This window comes from Metopolophium dirhodum, chromosome 8 (assembly GCF_019925205.1).
Source record: "Metopolophium dirhodum isolate CAU chromosome 8, ASM1992520v1, whole genome shotgun sequence".
Lineage (NCBI taxonomy): Eukaryota > Metazoa > Arthropoda > Insecta > Hemiptera > Aphididae > Metopolophium > Metopolophium dirhodum.
This window is the reverse complement of record NC_083567.1, coordinates 30,300,831-30,321,554: the sequence shown is the minus strand read 5'-3', so window position 1 is coordinate 30,321,554 and position 20,724 is coordinate 30,300,831. Positions and strand designations below refer to the sequence as shown.

General features: G+C 37.1%; 1 protein-coding gene across 1 annotated transcript in view; it reads left to right on the top strand.

Annotated features, from left to right (window-relative positions):
- LOC132950620 (Krueppel-like factor 4) overlaps nt 1-20,487 on the top strand; it is a 98,187-nt gene extending 77,700 nt beyond the window's left edge. The window contains exons 5-6 of the mRNA XM_061022141.1: nt 30-89; nt 17,405-20,487. Of these exons, the coding sequence (XP_060878124.1) occupies nt 30-89; nt 17,405-17,820 (476 nt within the window). The 3' untranslated portion in view covers nt 17,821-20,487. The remainder of the gene's footprint in view (nt 1-29; nt 90-17,404) is intronic.
- Nucleotides 20,488-20,724: the final 237 nt, after the last annotated feature.

Genomic DNA, 20,724 nt, shown 5'->3' with positions numbered 1-20,724 from the left:
TGTACTGATTGCCATTGTTTTGGTTTTAGGTTGCAACAAAGGATACACTAAAAGCTCTCATCTAAAAGCCCACCAAAGAATACACACAGGTAATTTAATTTTTTTTTTCGTATACCTGTAGTATAAGCCTAAATGTAATCCGTAGAATATATATTGTCAGGATACCAGCTGCCATTATACCCATAATAATACCCATAAAATATATAATAAATCGAAACACCGAAAATACAACACCCATTAGGGTTATCGGACGGCATCAAACAGCATTCCAAAACCCATTACCGCACATTGTATATAATATGTACACTGATATACGAGTACATAAATATACGCGGTCTGTATATGTTACAATGTTACGGCCTATATATATGACTGTACATGCGATTTATGTCTCCGTGTTTTTATGAATGAACGTTATTATTATATATATATATCGCGATGCCACCTCCCGCGTGTAAAAGGGTACCTGTATCACTTCGCAGGCGCCGCTATTGTAACGGGGAGACAATCGAAAAAACCTTTAGTCACATATTATTATTATGTACACAAAAGCCTTTTTTGCTTTCGAACAACACAACATGCACCATCGCGGCCGATCGCCGGACCGTGTAATCGAATCGGACTTCTCAGGGACGACGCCAACGCGTGGCACCACTGCAGCCCAGACAGTCTGCTGCTGATGGCACTCGTTTCGTTTTTGGTAATGGTCTGATGACCTGCTGTATGTACCTGTGTAGTGTATATAGTGAAATTCCACTGCGAAAGTAGAAATTTCAGGCGTCCAGGTCGACATTATAGAGTCTAAATACCCGTGACGACATTTTAAGAGAACGATATATTTTCGAGATAATGTCTTATATTCTTATAAAATATTTTCCAACGAAAAAATTACAATTTAATGTATTAAGGAGTACCGCCATATTATTATATCACAAATAATGTAAGAAAAACCCTGCAGGGCATGACATATATTTCTCTTAACCTATACCTAATATATATTATATTTAAATACGTTTCAATTTTGATTTATATAATAATAATATAAATAGTGAAATACTTCGATATTGCTCTTTTGATTATAGACGGGGGGGGGGGGGATTCACGTATTACCGAACATCTATTTATTTTCGTCTATATAAGTTTAGACAAACACCGCGATCCTCTGCGCCACATTATACTTTATATACGGTCATGAATATATCGTACAGATCTCCTGTACATTTTTTTCTGCTATTTCCGTTCGCTCCCCTCCCCCGAAGATATTAGCGCCGCGAAATTTTCTTCTCAACTCTGAACCGCTGCACAATATTTCCTTCTCCGCCGCAATAACCCCGTGGTCGGCCTCCAAAGTGTTATTTTTTTTTTTTTTTTCGACACCTCGTTAGTGCATGGTCCCTGGACACGTATAGCGTGTAATGCTATATATTATATAACACTGCGATAATATTATTATAATGTATAATGACTACCGCGTGCGCGGAGGCCGTCGCTATTTAATTGGAGGTTTCGGACTGTGCACGTCGAAGTTAAACAAATCGCCTCCCGGCGCACGTCGGGAAGGCTTGTGTGCGCATTTTTTTTTTTTTTTTTTTTTCATACCACTAAATTAAACCCTAACACGATGTTCGCAGCGTAATTACAATTTGCCAACCGCCGTCCGGTCCGCAGACATTTCGATTATTTCTCGTCTATCTGCCGATGTTGCCTCGGCGCGTATAATATTATAGTTGCATATTATTATAATATTATTATCGTACACGAGTACAATAATATCGCGGTGTGCATACACTATTAATCTATTATATACCTACACCTCGTCATTATATTATATTGTACGTGATTCGGTTTTTGATCGATGCGAAACGTATATATTATATAGGTACTCGACATAGGTATACCGCGGAACATCGTAGACGAGTTCCTAGAACGGCGAAGAGATTACTGCGGGGTGTGCCTGCGAATATTTTTCGTAGGTATCTATGTATATTATGCTCTCTTATGATAATATGTTGTTTTAATGTTTCGCGCATAAGACGTGTGCATTGCGAATTCTATGATACGGCCGCGTGGTCCATAATATTATAATGGTTAATTCGCGTTTCGCAAAAGTATTCGTATATTAATTATTATTCTATAACATATAGATGTAGGTATGTACTTAGGTTTATCGATTCGGACGGTTAATTGCGCGAGTAAATTTGGCGATGCGAAAAACCGTCCGCTCGTTTCATACATAGGTATTATATTATTATTATTATATTTTAATACATATATATATATATAATGGTATTCGTGTTTGTTATTGCTGCTTAGTTGTTGTTTATTTGTGTCGTAATATGTTTTATTGAGAGTATCGACGGTCTCGCGAATCGTTTTATCATCCGATACGTCGTAAAACGATTTTTATATTTTAATTTAATAGTTGTTAATTTACGTGCAAGAAAAAAAAATACAGTCACTTCACCGTTACGATAAATTCCGCGATCGGACGGTTACTCGTACGTAATAATAATATACATAGGTACTCCGATGATCGTATCGCGTGTAGGTTTTTATTCGATTTCAAGATATTTGACCCGACCGATTTCGGTCCGCAACCGCTCCACTATTAATATAATAGCATTAATAGACACCGATTTTTAAGTGCCTGTAACATCATATTTAATGCACTACGCGTTATACTGGTAAATTACATTTTGTATATTATAACGGACAAAAATATGTCGTCCGAGGTCGCGGAAATCCGTTCGGCGGCGGCGGCGGCGGCCGAGGGATGAGTCAGACCGGAGAAAGTCGCGCGAAATAAACAGATAATACTAATTACCACCTATGTGCGATATAAATTTATTACAATACGACGACGACGATAATATAATATTATGATATTATAGCCCGCAGAACAATAATTGGCCGAAAATCAACATTATAATATCATACACGCCGACGCCGACGCCGCCTCGACGGGCCGACAATCGTATACGATGATAATAATTATTATTATCACTCCGCCGCGGCGAACCATCGGATCGCGTCGATTATTGTGGACACGGACGAACGTAATGATAATATTATTATGCAGATATTATTATTATATATATTTTTTTATACGCACGTACCTACACAATGTGCCGACGACGACGTCGATGACTCGGAGTAATAACGCGTCTGATTTGTGCGCTGTGTGCGTTTCTCTCCTCGTCCGCGCACTCTTCCGCGTCAGCCGCTCGGCGACAGTGCGCCTCGGGTCGTGTGTGTGTGTGTGTGTGTGTGTGTGTGTGTGTGTGTGTGTGTGTGTGTGTGTGTGTGTGTGTGTGTGTGCACATGTGTATTATAAGTATGTCGTGTAAAGTATAATAATAATGATAATAATGTGTGTAGTGTATATATAGACGTCGTCGTCTTCGTCGTCGTCGTGGTCGCCGTAGACGGTCGGTCGGTGTCGGCGGTGAGCCAGCTAGAGCCGTCGGATAGAGGTCCTCGACCCTGGGACGAGACGAAACGGTCGCCGCGTATACCTACACGAGACATAACGGCCGTACATACATCATAGGACACGAACACCACAACAATAATAAAAATAATAATGTTATAATACGGGCGCACGCGCGGACAATATCGTTTGTACGTCACATTGATATTATATAATATATATATATATAGGTATATAGTTATTGTGTGTGCGCATATGCACCGCGGTTAACTCGCGTATTATAATATGTTACGCGTATCGCGGGTCGCTAGCTAGGAGGACAAAAAACTTATTAAAACCACCCGAGGCTGCGACGGTTTTTTTTTTTTTTTGCCGATATGATTAAGAGTATGATTTTCGTATTACGCACGGAGACAATATAATATTGTCATAATATGTATATGAAAACAATAATAAACGCACACACGAGCACACGGCACAGGAGCCACGGCGTCCGCGTGTGCTCGATATCGATCGCGTCGCGTCGTATATATATAATAATATTATAATGATGATGTACGCGTATTATTTATTATTATTATTATAGTGTGGAAGCCGAGAATTTTGGCATTGTGCACCATCGACGATCGGTCGACAGTGTCACCCCCCCCCCCCCCACCATGTAGTCCATATGTATACGATATCACTATTATATTACGGGTGTACGTGATGCAGCCCGCGTGTCATATCCATTTTCGCTTGTCGTCGGTGCTGTTTTTTAACGGCATTCCTGCGTATAATAATATGTGCAGTGTGTCCTAACGCTTATAATACTTTTAAAATATGACATTATGTTTCTGCGTGTACGTAGTTCCTCAGCCAGGTTTATTATCCCGCTAGAGTTGGACGGGGTTCAATATGTATTTAGGTACAGGTGCATTATTGTATATTTTGTGCACGGAATATGCCTGCAGTACCAGGTATAATATTACACCGCGGTTACCGTTGCAGTACGCGATGATTGTTTACATTTTTACCAATTGGTTATCGAAACCATTTACCATACACCGTATTCATCGATGGATCATAATAGATGTCGATAATAATTAATAGCACGTCCAATTGTTTTTTTTTTTTGAGGTTGAGAGAAAAGTTCGTTTGTGCGAGTGGGAGACTATTGGCCCGCCTGCAGAGAGGTCACCACATCGATTACCTACGTTGTAGATGTCTTCCTACGTGGTATCACACGCAGGAACATGGTTTGAGACGACGTCCATACAGAGGATTTCTGCGATTCGCTGCATAGGGGGGCGTAACAGTTTTGCGACATTTTGTAGTAGTTTGGAACGGGCAAGACGTCTTTGTGGAGTGTTTGGGATGGGACTTTGATCAGAAGAGATACCTTGACTGTATCTCAGACCTGCAGAATCACGGGTATTGCTTTGCGAGGAGGGAAATACAATAATTATTTAAGACGCCACGCGGAGCCCTTTCTAGTATACCTGCTATGAATGAATAATAATATACCCACATCGGCCTCCTGCAGAAACATAACTCGACGCGATGTCGTAAAGTGAATCGTCGAGAAGTGATCCCAAGTGTCCGTGTATGCTTTACACTATCCTATATATACGTGGAAAAAATAACTCTTATGGTTTGATAGTATTTCAATATAATAATACCATTTTCAGAGATTGTTAATCGTCAAATTATGCGCTATGATTTTGAAAACTACGCAATTCGTATACAAAAATCGATATATTATTATAAACGTAATATATTTTATAGATATACCACTGTATATGGCACTATTCGTTCACCTCTGTCGAGATTATCATTTTTATTATATTATTTTATAAACCTATTATACATATAGGTATACGATTTTTTATTTTTATTTTTTCTTCTCGGTATATAGATTTAATATCAAACTCGATATATGGATGGATAAGTTTATTATAATAACCTATATAACATAATCTTATTATGCATAATATATATATATATATATGTATATAATATACATCATTAGACGCGTGTAATATAATATTAATATGTTTTAATGATCCGATCGTTTTAATAAATTCCGTTTTAAACGATGTAAGACCGTCGTCGGTGTACTTCAGTTCTAAATATTTTCGGGCGCTATAGTGTAAATCTGGTTTGGGTTTATGTGGTTTTTTTTTTTTGTTGTTGTCGTCGTCGTCGTCGTTATTTAATAGCTCTTAAATTTAGTTCCTCGACGATTTGTTGAAATTAATTAACCGCTGCTGGGACTACAGTGTGCAACGGTGTCCGATTAGTGCATGTGCCAACTAAAGTGCTCCGGTCCACAACTCATCGTGTATAAGATCCTAAATCGGAAACCGTAGTCGTTTTATGACGTCCGTCTATTATAATGTGTACATTTATAAAGGTGTGACATTTCATTAAAAGCCAGCTATTAAAATTCGACGCGTTCGTGTTTGTGCCGTGCAATGGTATTATTTATTCCAATATAATAATATATTAAATAATAAATATTATCGTATGGGCATACGCGTTTGAAAATACCGATTATCGGTGTATAATGGCCGAGACCGATAAATTTATTTTCGTCTCCGCGCCAGACGCGCGGCGTTATTATTGCGATTAAACCCTCGCGATAATAATAATCCCGAGTCCGGAGAAAAATCGTATAATATATTATTATGATAATAAGCTGATACGCTGCGGTCTGGAGAGGAGAATGCACAACGAGACCGTCGCCGGCTCACCGGCCTCAGCAAAATGGGGTGGCGAAAGGAGCAATGATACAAAATATACGACGACGACACGTCCCGCCGCCGTGGACAATTAAAACCGATATGCATCGTCCGTCGGCGCGAAAAACGCACACCGTTGTAAGCATAATTGTCTGCGGCCGATTGGAATCTCATCTAGCCGTTTAATCTAGATCGTTATTATTATAATAATAACAATAATGGTAATAATGGTTCGGCTAAGTGTAATTTTGCACCCACACGCGATTATAATAATATGTGCGCACGCGCACTCTCGTCGCGGACGCTCGTCGTGTGCTGCTGCCGTAGTGTACGAAACAAAAAAAAAAAAAAATCACGTGCATATAGGTATATATAATATAAGGTACGGACGAAAAGCACGCGACGAGATTTATGTGCACGCGCGTGAGTTATACATATTATATAATAATAATAATTATATTATACACGTATACCTAACCTATACCTGTATGGTACCTATATGGGTACCTATATGTATGTACAGCGAGTTTGTAGTAAATGCGCGCGTTTTATTAATTTATTTTGTACCTACGCGATGATTCATAAACGCGCGAATCATTTGAAAAATAATATAGTATACCAATGCGGAATAAACGAAATGCGCACAATGGGACGCGATACGCGTATTATTATTATTATTATTATTATTATTATTATTGTACCTGCTGCATCTGTACATAAAATAAATAACACCAATCGATGCGGCCGTTGTCTCGACGAGGGGGTAGAGCATTTTTCAGCGTTTAATTGAATTTGAACGACTCCGCGCCGCCACCGCCGTTGTAGGAAAGTGGAAAAACTTGTTCCGCTCGCGCTAAGTATCAAACTTGAGGATCTGTAATAATAATAATAATGATAGTAATAATAAACGCTGCAGCGCATTTATGTATGGGTACGCGAGTCCGACCAGTATGAAAATGTAAACAAGGTGTATATAAACTTAATGGCATTAAACGTAGTTCGGTCTAACAGAAACTCAACGCGTTTTTAAGTGCGCGTTCGAGTGGATATTGTGTATAAAAAGCGCACGTGTACAGCGTATATAGGTATTAAAATGCATAATATGAATTATGATTGATAAACTGTAATAACGGCCTACAGAGACTATAATATTATTAAAGTATAGCATGTAGGTACGTTATATTATACGCACGTGCATCGGGAGACTTTAATGCCCTCGTTTTTATTCGATCTCGTTGTTCGTTGTATATTATTATTCCGTGCGGCATTTCATAATAATATGTAATAACTTAGGTATAACATTAATGTTTTAATTTAAAAAAATTCAAATTTAATGTTTACAGAGAAAATCCTATAGTAATTTATAAAAGCATTAAAAAAAATGTATGTTTATATTTTGACGCGCCGTTTTGAAAACTGTCATTATTATTTCATTACAAATCTATATGAATAACAACTAATTAAAACAGAAAAGCAAAAAATACACATTCCTAACGATATATTTTTACGTTATCATACAATATAATATGAATGTGTTATGCATATAATATATGAATATTGAATATGTAAAGAGAATTCAATATAATACTATAAAATACTGATGTACCAACTAGTATGTATACCTATATTTTATGAAATGTATAATAATCTATCGATAGGTATTATATTTATATTATAACATTATACTTATAAATAATAATTACGCTGTTTATTATCCGTAAAAATTCATTTTTCATTTAATATATTATGTCCCACTCGTCGTGTAAAAAGATACGCTGTAATCGTTGCTTATTAATTTCCATATAGGTATACATAATACTTACTTATATTATATACCAGCTAACAATTAATGTTTTTACCCGACGTGTATATTATCACGCAGCGGGTATATAAATAAAATACGCAATCATATAAATTCGAGACACGTAGTGTACTGACCGGTGCCGGCTCCCAACCGTGTTCAGCAACATTCGGTATTTTGTTATTCCGTTGATTATTTTAATAACCACGTCATAGATATATATACCATATACCACAAATAAATGCGGAAAATGTTGCCCCCCAGAACTCAGCGGACACTTGTAGCCTATTCCGAACGCACAGGCGTTGTACCATGTAGGTTTTAGGTCATATATATATATACATGGGTAGGACATGATGCATCGTAATCAAGTATTGCGTCGAAAAGCTTATTTTAGTTACCAAAATGGTTACATGCAATAAAGATTGTGATATACCTGCATACTGATGGTATCCTCATTCCTTACCAGTCGCCATCTAATAATATTAAATAATCACAATATATATATATATTATGTAGGATTTATAAGTTATAACTTTAAAACAACATATGTTATGATGATTACGATTTGCCTATAATAATATAATATACAGTTGTTAAAATAATGAATAAAACAAATAAATAATATTGAAGTTAATTGAAATAAATGTAATTCAAAATTTGGCAGATAGCGGATCGATACAACTACCTATACGTAGTTTTCTATACCATATATAACCACTATGCTATAATAATTAGACTCTTTCATCACAGCTGTATAGATACCGTATTTATGTAATATTGAGCATAAGGATGTCGTATATCCACGAGTATATATTATTATCTATGGTATATTAATTATTTAGTATATGCACACAAGACCGTGCAGGTATACATATATTATACAAAGTATGCGTATGTTTGGGGAGGTTTTCACATGTTGTAATATGACGTGCACGCCATGACTGTTGTTAATATATTACAGGCAGGTATGTCATTAAAATCGCGTGCAAAAATACGTTTTTATTGGACTCGGGGTTTTTAAGGTGAACGTTTATGATATACACGATAATTAATAGCGTTCTCGTGGTCGGTAATCTAAATATTTATACAAAACACAATGTATAATAATATAATATACCTATTACAAGCACGGCGGCGGTGCACGGCGCGGTGTCCGTCGTCCCACTCGGTTCCGGTCGGTGAGGTAAAAAAAAAAAAAAAAAACACCTAAATAAAATACCGCAGTAACATAATACATAATTTTTTTTATTTTATTTCACCATCGTTCGGCGCGGTTGGTGTGTGGAAGGAAAATTTTTTTTACGCGTTTTCGGCGCGTTTGATGTGCGCATTTTTTTCTGCACGCGCTTGCGACTTTGATCGTGTGACCGAGCTCCAGCGGGCATTACTATAGCGCACGGCGTCAACGAAAACACACAGACACACACCCACAGCGCGTTATATATTACGTCCGTGCGGTGTAGTAATATTATTATTAAAATACGCGTGCGAGATAAATACGTCGACGTATGACTGGAAAACTGTTAATATTATTATTATAAAAAGTCTCGGGAAAATATTATACGACATATTAAACTGAAAGACCGCCGCGCGTCCTTTATTCCCGCGGCTAATTCTCGCGGCCATAAAAACTCACATTACTGTCGCACTACCGCCAATTCCGTAGAATTTATTTACCGCGTCGAACGCCATACCATCTGTCGGTCAGCCGCCGCCGCCGCCGCCGCCGCCGCCGCTCGTTCAGCCACAGCGGATAGACGCGTGTAGGCCGCGTACGAAATTTCGTTAGAGCTTATAATAATATATTATATTAAAGTTACATATTATTATTTTATATATGCTCCGAAAAAGGTTTGAAACACTTAGTCTTAATAGAGACGTATATGTAGGATGTTGATTTAATGTCGAACCGCCGCGGTAACGACCCGGTGTCCTTTTTTTAAAAGAAAAAAAAATGTTTATTCCGTGCGTATAATATCGTAATGTTTATAGAGTGAGTATAATATACTTATATGTATAGTATCATAATAATAATAATTATAGTAATAACAATAATACGAGCGCGTGTGTTTGCGTGTAAAAAAATTAACTACTAAACGGCGACTAAATGAATAAAATACTCTGCACGCCCACACATCTGGTCTTTTGAAAATCACCCGCCAGCTGGTAGGTATATAGGTATATACCTACCTATATTTATAGTATATAGTATGTTATGGTATGATTGTGGTAGGTACCTATGAAATTCGTGTATGAAAAAGTAATCATACCATGTACGAGTATACCTATATAATAATTGCACAACCATCTCTGGTTGTCGGTTAGCAAACAAGATTAAAAAACTTAAAATAATAATATAATATTATACATTGTTGTGCGTGTATACTCGGAATCCGATACCTTTATGATTTATCACAATAATTTATAATGACATGATAAATACACTTGGTGTATTGTGTACACGACTTCGATCTATATACCGTAAATGTCCAAGTCGTCATAAGTATGTACTTATGTAATAATTTACTGAATATCATACGTCGTCAAATAAAAGTGCATCGTCGTGCAGTATTTATCAGTTGGTATAGTGCACAAATTGTAGGTATAGTTTGTACTTGGATTCTTGATTCTCTGTACTCTCGCGTGACATATAGGTATCCCTATACCGTACAGACTTTGTGTATAACCCACGGAGTATATTATATATGGGTACTGTGCGAATATATATTTTTTTTTCAATAATGTTTATTACAATAACGTTTTGTAAATTAAACAACGAGCCATATTGAAATAATTGTTGAGGCGACGGGTATATCATTGAGTTAATTGCAAAAAAAAAATCACAAAGTTCTTTCTAGGTGACGGCCACGTTTTTATGAAAATATCGAATAATAGACTTACACCGGTATACCAACCTATACGTTATTATTATAGGTACTTAAACTAAACAAAAATATTTGGCGGCGCATCCGCTACGATGGGAGAATGCATCATTTTTGGTTTTTTTTTTTTTTTTCTATTTAATACAATAACTCTCGTTAACCGCGCAGGGCAACTTTTGGAAAACGTAAATTTTCGCGATTGTGTTCCGAAGACAATCGCGGTTAAACGAACTCGTTTTGTTTTCTAGTATGGATAATATTCTCATAATAATAACAGCACTGTTTATAATACACACTGTCGTCGAAACAACAGAACCGCCGGCGCACATGCAGCGTAATATTTAATTATCAATGTACGCATTACTGCATAGGTAGGTATCGTGAATAATATACGTTTTAAACTCCATCCTATGCCGCCTTCGGACGGTGTTTAGTATTGTGCTTATATTATATACCTACCTATAATATATATTGTCAAACTTTCATCATCCCCGGCCGGGACCAGACCAGGCCAATTTTCCGATAGCATCACCCGGAACACGCGCGTTGTTACTATAATAGTAATATTAATGTTTTGTACACGTATATGTAAGCAATATAATATAATACGTATACACTGCAGCCTGCACCACCGTATAGTTGCCGGATGGTCCAATTTTCCACTCGAACGACCGCGTAAACGTTGTTGAATTATTGTCAACCGCCGTGTACGAATTAAAAAAAAAAACAACTAAATAACACGACGACGGAAAAAATAAAAAAACAGATAAATAAAAACCGTATACGATCCGTAATAATAATAATAAACTGTCGTGTGTGTAAAGTGCGTATCGCGATCACACACACTTATACAAATAGGAACTCTGGTCGGGTAGCGCCGAAATAATGTACACGTAAACGACGTCGACGACAGTAATAACAACAGCAACAATGTGCGACGGGGCGGGAAGGGGTGGGATATTAGGCATTATACGCTGCAGTGTGTTAAATGGCCATACATGCGCGTGCACAATGCACATATTATTATTATTATCATTACCATTATTATTATGCGTTTTACGTGCAACCGCGCGAGAGATGACTATACGGGGGACGCGCACTGCCGCCACTGCGCATGTCATTACACATTATTATTATTGTTGTTATTATTATTACCTACGTACGTATATTATAATATAGGCGTAAGTTATATTATGATCGTGAAACGGGTAAAAAGTATGCGTACCGATGACGGGTCGTCGTCGCAGTTTTTTAAATAAAATTTTGAATTATCCCGTATGCGCGCGCTCGCGCCCGGCTGTCGGCGGCGGCGGCGGCGGCGTCGGTGGTTATTTCGACTGTCGTTTTTGTTTTTTTTTTTTCACGGGACGTGACTCGGCTTCCGTCCGCGCCACTCGGCGGTATAATATGCGATTATAATATTATACGATGTACACATTGTTATTATAATGTTTTACTGTCGTGCATTATGATAATATTATAATATGCCCATCAGATGTATGTATTGTAATAATATTGTGCTCGCTCAATCGATTGTATTATTTCGATATAATATACGTCGCCGACATATATATATGCATCTATTATTGCACTATTATAATAATAGGTATGTATTGTAATATTATTGTGTAGACCGTTATAAGGCGCGCGCGCCAACCGGAGCGTATATTTCGTGCGACGCAGAATCGCGACAATATAAGCACTCGGCGTCGTCATCGTGTCCGTCATCCGTGCACGGGATCATTCCAATTCGCGTTTGAGGGTGTGCGTTTTTCGTTCGACGCCCACGCACGTTTTTGGTGACATGCGCATAGCTGCAGCAGAGCGATTCGTCCATCGCGATCCGGATGATAATATAGTTTTAATAATTATTATTCCATACACCGTCGCCCATCCAGACGACAGCCCGAGGTCTAAATAATATAATGTCTCCCGAGTTCGCGCGGCAAACCGTCGCGGGGGATACACAGACCGTATTATACATATTTACATGACAAAGCTGGTGGAGTACTGGCGGATACGAGGGAGTTAATTTTTTGTGTTCGAGATCCATATACGTGCTACTATAATATTATGGTTTGGAATAAAATAAAAATGCGATTTTATAGGATAATAATAATACATAATAATATACTATTTTCCACGGTTCGCGGCTTCCGTCCGCGCACCATCATCGCTCGTCGCTAAGTCATCATCATACGACGTAGGTATACGTGTTTTACTATGGCAAATTATAATGTTTCACTGTTCGCGTTCGATGATGATATTGTATGCCCATGGGGTATAACGTATTATAATATCTACTATGCGCATGATGCTCATTCCTCGCGTAATCGATTGTATTATTTCGATTTAATATATTATTATTGCATTACGTCGGCGACGACGATTCGTATGCGTTATTATCATATTGTAATAATATAATTACAGACAGTAGGCATATATATTATTATAAAGCTCGCGCCAATCGGAGCCGTATATACTATTTGCGACGCAAAATCACGACAACGCGCGCGCCGGCGTCATCGTATCCGTCATCCGTACGATTCGAATATATTATGCTGAGGGTGTGTGTGTTTTTTTTCGACGCCCACGCACGTTTTTTTTGTGTCATGCGCACTATTACTGCAGAGTGATTCGTAGTATAATATTATAGTTTACATGCGATCTGGGTAATATGTGACAGGGTGTTTCGAAAGTCTTCGCCCGATTACGAACTGATATATAGTTCGGCAACCGCGGTTGATCGCAAGTTAGCAACCCATGTACCACAATGCTCGACTGATCAATACAACTTAACTGTTTTAAGAACATATTTTACTTTATTTCACCCTTATATCTTCATTTTTGAAGTAAATATACATTTTTGAAATCGGATGTACACTTTTGATACACCCTGCATTATTATCTACGTTCGGAAATAATGAAGTCGAATTTTTTCCCAAAGTTTGAGAACTATAATATTATAATATTATAGGTATAGTTTGAAATAAAATACAAGGTTAATCTTGGGATAATAATATTATAGTATTTTCCACGATTATCGTGGGGCGTGTGTTTCTTCATATAAAATACAAACGGGCGAGTGAACATTTCGCCGATAGTTTTGTGTACAATATATAAAGATTTTTTACGTTTTCCGACGTCTGGCAATAAAATTATTGCATTATGTACTTAGATTATGGCCTATATAGGCTTATTTCACTGCATACCGCGGATATTAGAACAAAACAACATCAAATTCATAATGATATGATCCTATATATATATGCCTATTTATTATCAACGTGATGACATGCGTTTCTTTACTATTGAATGGTACATTGTCCGACAAAATTGTTATAAGGTACGGTCGAACGTGGTTAACTTCGAAGTTGAAGAGACCGGCCAGAAAGTTCGAGTTATTCAAGACTTCGTTTTATCCAAGGATAATATACGCAATTATAAATAGTCCTATAGGGACCGGCGGAAAAGTTCGACGTATCGACGAATTCGAGTTAAAGAAGACCGAATTAACCAGTCTGTACATATTTCATGTTAGATCATTGAGAGCCCCGATCGCACGTACTGCTTATGTACCAGGTTTATACCTTATTTTTAGACCACCCTAATGCACATTACGCGACCGTATAATGGCAGAGTACATAATATATAATGTATTATTGTACGCGTGCTATTCTAACGCTACATCGTCGACTCCTCGTCTGCCGGAGCAGCTGGGTCAAGGACGTGCTCACCCCTTTCGGCCGTCTTGTGCGCGTCGTTTGTAATATTATTATTGTATATCATACATAAACAAAATATATTGTCGAGTGGGCTCAGATCGCACTCGGTTCCGAATCCGAACACAATCGTTACATTGTTTGCGCGCCAACGACCGCTATACATAATAATGATAATAATATAATAATAATATGCATATAATATAATAATAAACGACTGCGGCGGCGGACTCGGGACGTGGGCCGCCGCCGCGGCACGTCGCGAGACAATGGCGCGCGCGCAGAGAGAAAAAAATTCGCGACCAAAGCGCACATTATCATAATATACAATATAAATGTATGTAGTGCACTCGCTGTACTACCCGGCGAAGCGTCCCACATCCGCATTATACATAATAATAATAATATAATGCAATGCTCTGTGTGTTAATTTTTTTTTTTTTTGTCTTTAGCCGTTCGAACTATTTTTATATTCATTGTCGTCCGCGATGGCCTACTCGAAATCGCGGGCAGTCAATCGAGACCAATTAAAACGAAAACGGTTACGAACGGATTATAATATGTTTGCCTATGCAGTGTGGGCTGCAGCGGTGAAACAGGCGTATATATAATTTGTCATTTTTTCTCTCTTCCGTCTCGCGGCGCGCGATAAATAATATATAGGAAGAGCGCGGCGACAGTTTAATATAACAAGAGTACTGTATATTATATTATAGTGTTGTGGCCAACGACATCGTTTTCTGACATCGATGTCATACTACGCGTACATTTTTCCAACACCGTAGCCCGTTATAATATTATAACACACGAGTCGTCGTATCGAAAAAAAAATTGAATTTATTAAATATTTGACAAAAAAATTTGAATTTGTCAATATCCTTATGTGATCATCGCAGTTTCACGAACAGGTTATTACCTATAGTGAAAACTGTATGTATTTTTGATTTGATTTATTTTACCTTAGTCGATACGCCCCCCCGAAAATCAAAGTCTTGCGCGTAAAATGGATAAAAATTTTAATCCCCCAAACCTGGCAGATCCATGTAGGTATCTTAGCTAACAAACTGGATTCGATGTATATTGGAAATCTCTAAAATGATGCCGTATATATTGCTACTTGTTAGTCATCACTAGTATAATATATACTCTATAGTACATATAGTACCTATATATACAATGTGCAATGTATGATTATAGCTTTTAAGAGTACTTTATACCTGTGACGACAATTTATATAATATAGCACCAAGCAAAATTGAAAATATCGCAACTTAGATGTTAATTAAAAACCTATTAGCTGTTACCATATTTGGAGAGGGGATTATATTATCGAGATAGCCTATTAGGTATCTTCTTTCTGCAAAACATTTCCTAACCATGAAGTCACGATAAGCCCTGCATTTTTTGGCTTTTGGTAATTTTAAGTAGCCATCCCTGCAGACGCGAGTAGGCACAATGGAAAAACCTAAGGGGCTTTATCATTTCTTCGTTCTACAATATTTTCCAAAAACACACGACAGTATACCTCGAAAACATTTTTCTCTTAAAACTCGCGATCATATACCTAATAATTTAAATAATTTAAGTAATGTAGGTATAATTGTACTATTGAATTATATGGGTTAGTGTTTAAAGTCTATCATTGTTAAAATATAGGTTATTTATAGGTTAACTATAAATACGCCACAATTTCAATATTTCACCACAATTTTTCCATATCGCTCATTATAATATTATATATACCTATAAATTCGGAGCTGTGGAGTCGTGTGTATTATCATAATATACTGCACATATACATATACAGTATTCGCGGCACGGGAAAACGTTTTTAACGACGCGTCGTCGAGTAGGTATGCATATATAATATAATGGGACCGAACAGTATGTTATACAGTTATATATCGTTTGACGCGGCTTTCTCGTCGCACCTCGTCGTCGGATAATCATACAGATATGTACATACAAACAACCACACTTGATACACACACACACACACACACTCACACACGTCGTAGGTACCTACATGATTGATACGAATCTCGCGAATGGAATGTTGTGGCGTCGATCGATCCGTATATTATTGCAATACCCCCGGGATAGATCGCACATGTAGAATGATAATACTCATGTGCCCAATGCGATTTACTAGTGTATATTATAATATGTATACAGGCACAGCCACGGGGACGTTTCAATATGATTCATTAAAATTTATAAATTTTCATAGGCCATAGGCGCATTTAGACACCCTCTCCCCTACAAATGTTTCAGAAAGAAATGTAAATTTATGTGTCCTAATAATAAATGAGACGCAGTTGACATTGAGAAAAAATAGTAAACATATACTTAATCAAATAAATACATTTTTTTTTATCCATCGCAGCATACAAAATACCAACGATCCATACCATGGCCATTCGCAATAATTTTTCTGTTCTAAATGTTGAAAATTATATCTCAAAGTATTATGGAAATAGTCAATAGATAATGCAGTATAGCATCAGAACAATTTTTAGAAACTCGAAGTAGAACAAAATATGAAATGGTTCGATAGTTTCAAAGACCCAACTCTCCGTTTTCATTGTGAATTATAACATAATATATATATATTATACATTGCAGCGCTCGCGTAGGTACGAAGTTATAACAATCATGTAAAATATAATATAGGGCTGGCCGTTGGTACATAATTATAACGATAACGCGACGATGGCATTACTGCAATAGCCCTCCTATAATCCGCGTCATACAATGTATATACACATGATGTGATATAAATTTATCATCGTATATAATACCTAGACGTGTACTACATCGGTGTAATTTTTTTTGTTTTGCAGGCGAAAAACCGTACCGGTGCACGTGGTCGGCGTGCGAGTGGAGCTTCGCGCGGTCGGACGAGCTGACCAGACACTACCGGAAGCACACGGGCGACAAACCTTTCCGGTGCGAAGTGTGCGAGCGGTGTTTCGCCAGGTCCGATCATCTGGCGCTGCACAAGAAACGCCATCAGCCCAAGAACGCTGCGGCGGCGGCAGTGGCGGCGCAGCATCCGCAGCTGATGGACCATCCGTCGTCCAAAGGCGACCAACAGCAAAAGCAACAGCAACAGCAGCAGCAGCAGCAGCAGCAGCAGCAGTTGATGATTTTGAACGGCGGCGTTGGAATGGTGCCCGCGCCAAAGGTCGGCGGAGAGTACGTCATCGACGGTCAGCAGCAGCCACCGATCTGCAGGCAAATGGTGCCGGCCTTGTGATGACCATCGGTCATCGCGTAATAATAACGATAATAATGATAATGTGTGATATTATACTATTGTTTAATATTTAATATTGTTAATTAATATTATTAATTGTATATTATTCGTGACGACGGTAGGCGGCTGCGGTAGTCGACGAGCGAGCGCGATCGGGAGGAAACACGGTGACGACGAGGAGTTGGGGGGGGGGGGATTTTTGAGAGTTTTTTTCCATTTTTTCTATTCGTGGTATTTCTGCACACGGAAACAAGCGCCTGTTGCTGCTGCTGCAGTTGACCCGTAGGAATTCGGTCGTCGGCCGTCGCACAATGACACCTTAACGAACGACTATTGTGCGCCAGAGAAAATAATAATATATCATACAACTATCGCGCATGCATATTATTATTATTATTATGTGTACGCGCGTGTGCGCCGTTCGAAAATGGAAGAAAAAACAAAAAGAACGGATAAGTGACGGACAAACGACCGCGACCTCGCCGCCATTTCGGGTCAAACCGCGTAAGTACCGTCGACGTGTGTAATACCACCGGTTCTCCTATAAAGCAAACATTGGACAGCGGCAACAAATAATATTAATAATAATAATAATAATAATAATAGTAATGATATGGTACCTGTATAATAATAATAATAATATAATGCTGAAGTTTGTATATAGTAGCCCACACGCGCCCGCGCGCGAACTCTGTGCGCACTATTAATAAATAATAATAATAATAACACACATTATTATACAATAATGAAATCTATCGTTTCTCGCCTTTTTTTTCACCTCTCGTCCGTTATTACTATTATTTATTTATTTATTATTATTATTATTATTATTTTCATTTTTTTTAATCGTCTGCGGTCGTGTGATTAATGATCCGGTCGTGTCCCCCGGCTGCGTCGCGCGCACAATACTAGGCTGATTAACGGAATGATTGACCCGATTCCCCGCTCTGCAGATTTCCCGAGGGGTACCGCGCCTCCCCTCCCGCCGACACTCGCCCTTCATTGTACTATTTTTTTTTTTTTTCGCGATTCTTAGCCTAAATTTCTCGACGACACCCAATATCATACTTGTACATAATATATATTATATTTTAAGTGTCCTCCGCCCATAATATCGACAAAACTGACAACACTCGCTGATAATATATTAAACATAATAATATAATCGGTGTGTGCATACATTATATATACATAGTACCTACCTAAACGAGACACGTATGTGTATAGTGTTCGCAGTCGGTATCTGATAATTCTCGAACAAGAAACATATTATATATATAGACGTTCCGTCGTGTTTTTTCTTAACTTGAAACGGACGCGAATGGAGTCACCGCACAGATAAAATTCACCGTCCTTGAATTTTATCGTAATTGATATTATGATTAAGCGTGCATCGCGACCAATATGTTCCATTGTTTTTTTTTTCCATTTTACCGGATAACCACTGTCGTGTGCCAGTGACCACCGTCGGTTTATTATCGATTATACCTGGGGTGTATAATAAAAAAAAAATATATATATACTAGTAACGTTAATTATTTTAGATTTAAAATTTCAATTTGATTATATTATTATTGTAAATTATATTTATGGTAGTAATTAGAATTACGAATTTAATGATACGTGTACATAAAATATTCGATAGTGAAACACATTTCCTCGTACGTATATGAACAACAATTATTATTATTATTACTATTGTATAAGAATACCTAGTGGGATAAAAAAATGTATAATATTTTTGTTATTTTGTTAAAGTTTTTGTAAACACGTCCTAATTAATTAGAGATGCATATTATAAAAAATGTTTACGTTTAATATTATTTATTTCAAACTCTCTTTTATATACAATATATATTATATATTATATTGTCATCTTAGTTTAACGACATAAATATATGTTTAACTAAATAATCCATTTATACCATACATCTCGAAAATCACTTAATTATAGTTATGTTGCACACGACTTTAATCATTTTATTCTTCTCATCGCGCATATAAGAGGATAAACCAAAGATTGCTTCCGAACATTTTTGTACTTTTGGTTTCGCCACTGAACAACTGTACCTCTTTGTAAACCCGTTTTATCATTAATTCATTATTGTCTTATACAGAAAATATAATATTATAATAGCATAATAATCCTAACCATTTTATCACATGTAAGCTTTCGAGCGTGAAATCAAAATAATTTTTGTTTAAAGCGTGTAAATCGCTTGATCTCATTAAAACCAAAACCAGTGATATAAAAAACGGATTTAAGCGAATTTTTTGTACGTATCAATATCATAATAATTAACTACCTATATAATAATATATTATTTTTTTGTCGCGTTTTTAATTTCGATTTTTCACCACGCCCACAATTTGCTTTTAATCATTTAATTTATGTTATACATATTAGTAGGTATATAATATTATACTTTAATAGCTGTAACATTTAACATATTGCCAGTGACATAGTGGATTACAAACATTAACGGCATTACGTTTAGAAATTGTACAAAATACGAATTTAAGTTGTCTAAATTATTTTGTTAGAATTAATTTTTTATGATCATTATTTGTTTTTTTTTTTTTAATTTGTTAAGTTACTGTCCGAGGGTCTTGTCCACCCTCGATATACCTATTTAGCAAATATTATTAAAATCTATTTTGTTCTTACACGTTGTTTGTTACTATATTAGCATATTATTACCTACCGCACTATTACATAATATCCTTTTCGTATACAATCGCCCTTGTACACACGATAAAAAAAAAAAAAAAAAAAGTCAAGCGAAATGAAACGTCGAACATGTGGTCGGAACGTGTAAACATTTACCGTTCCGAATTGTCCATGTGTGCGCCATGGGCCAGTGAAGTAAAACGGTTAAAATCGGCCTCGATGATCTAAACTCG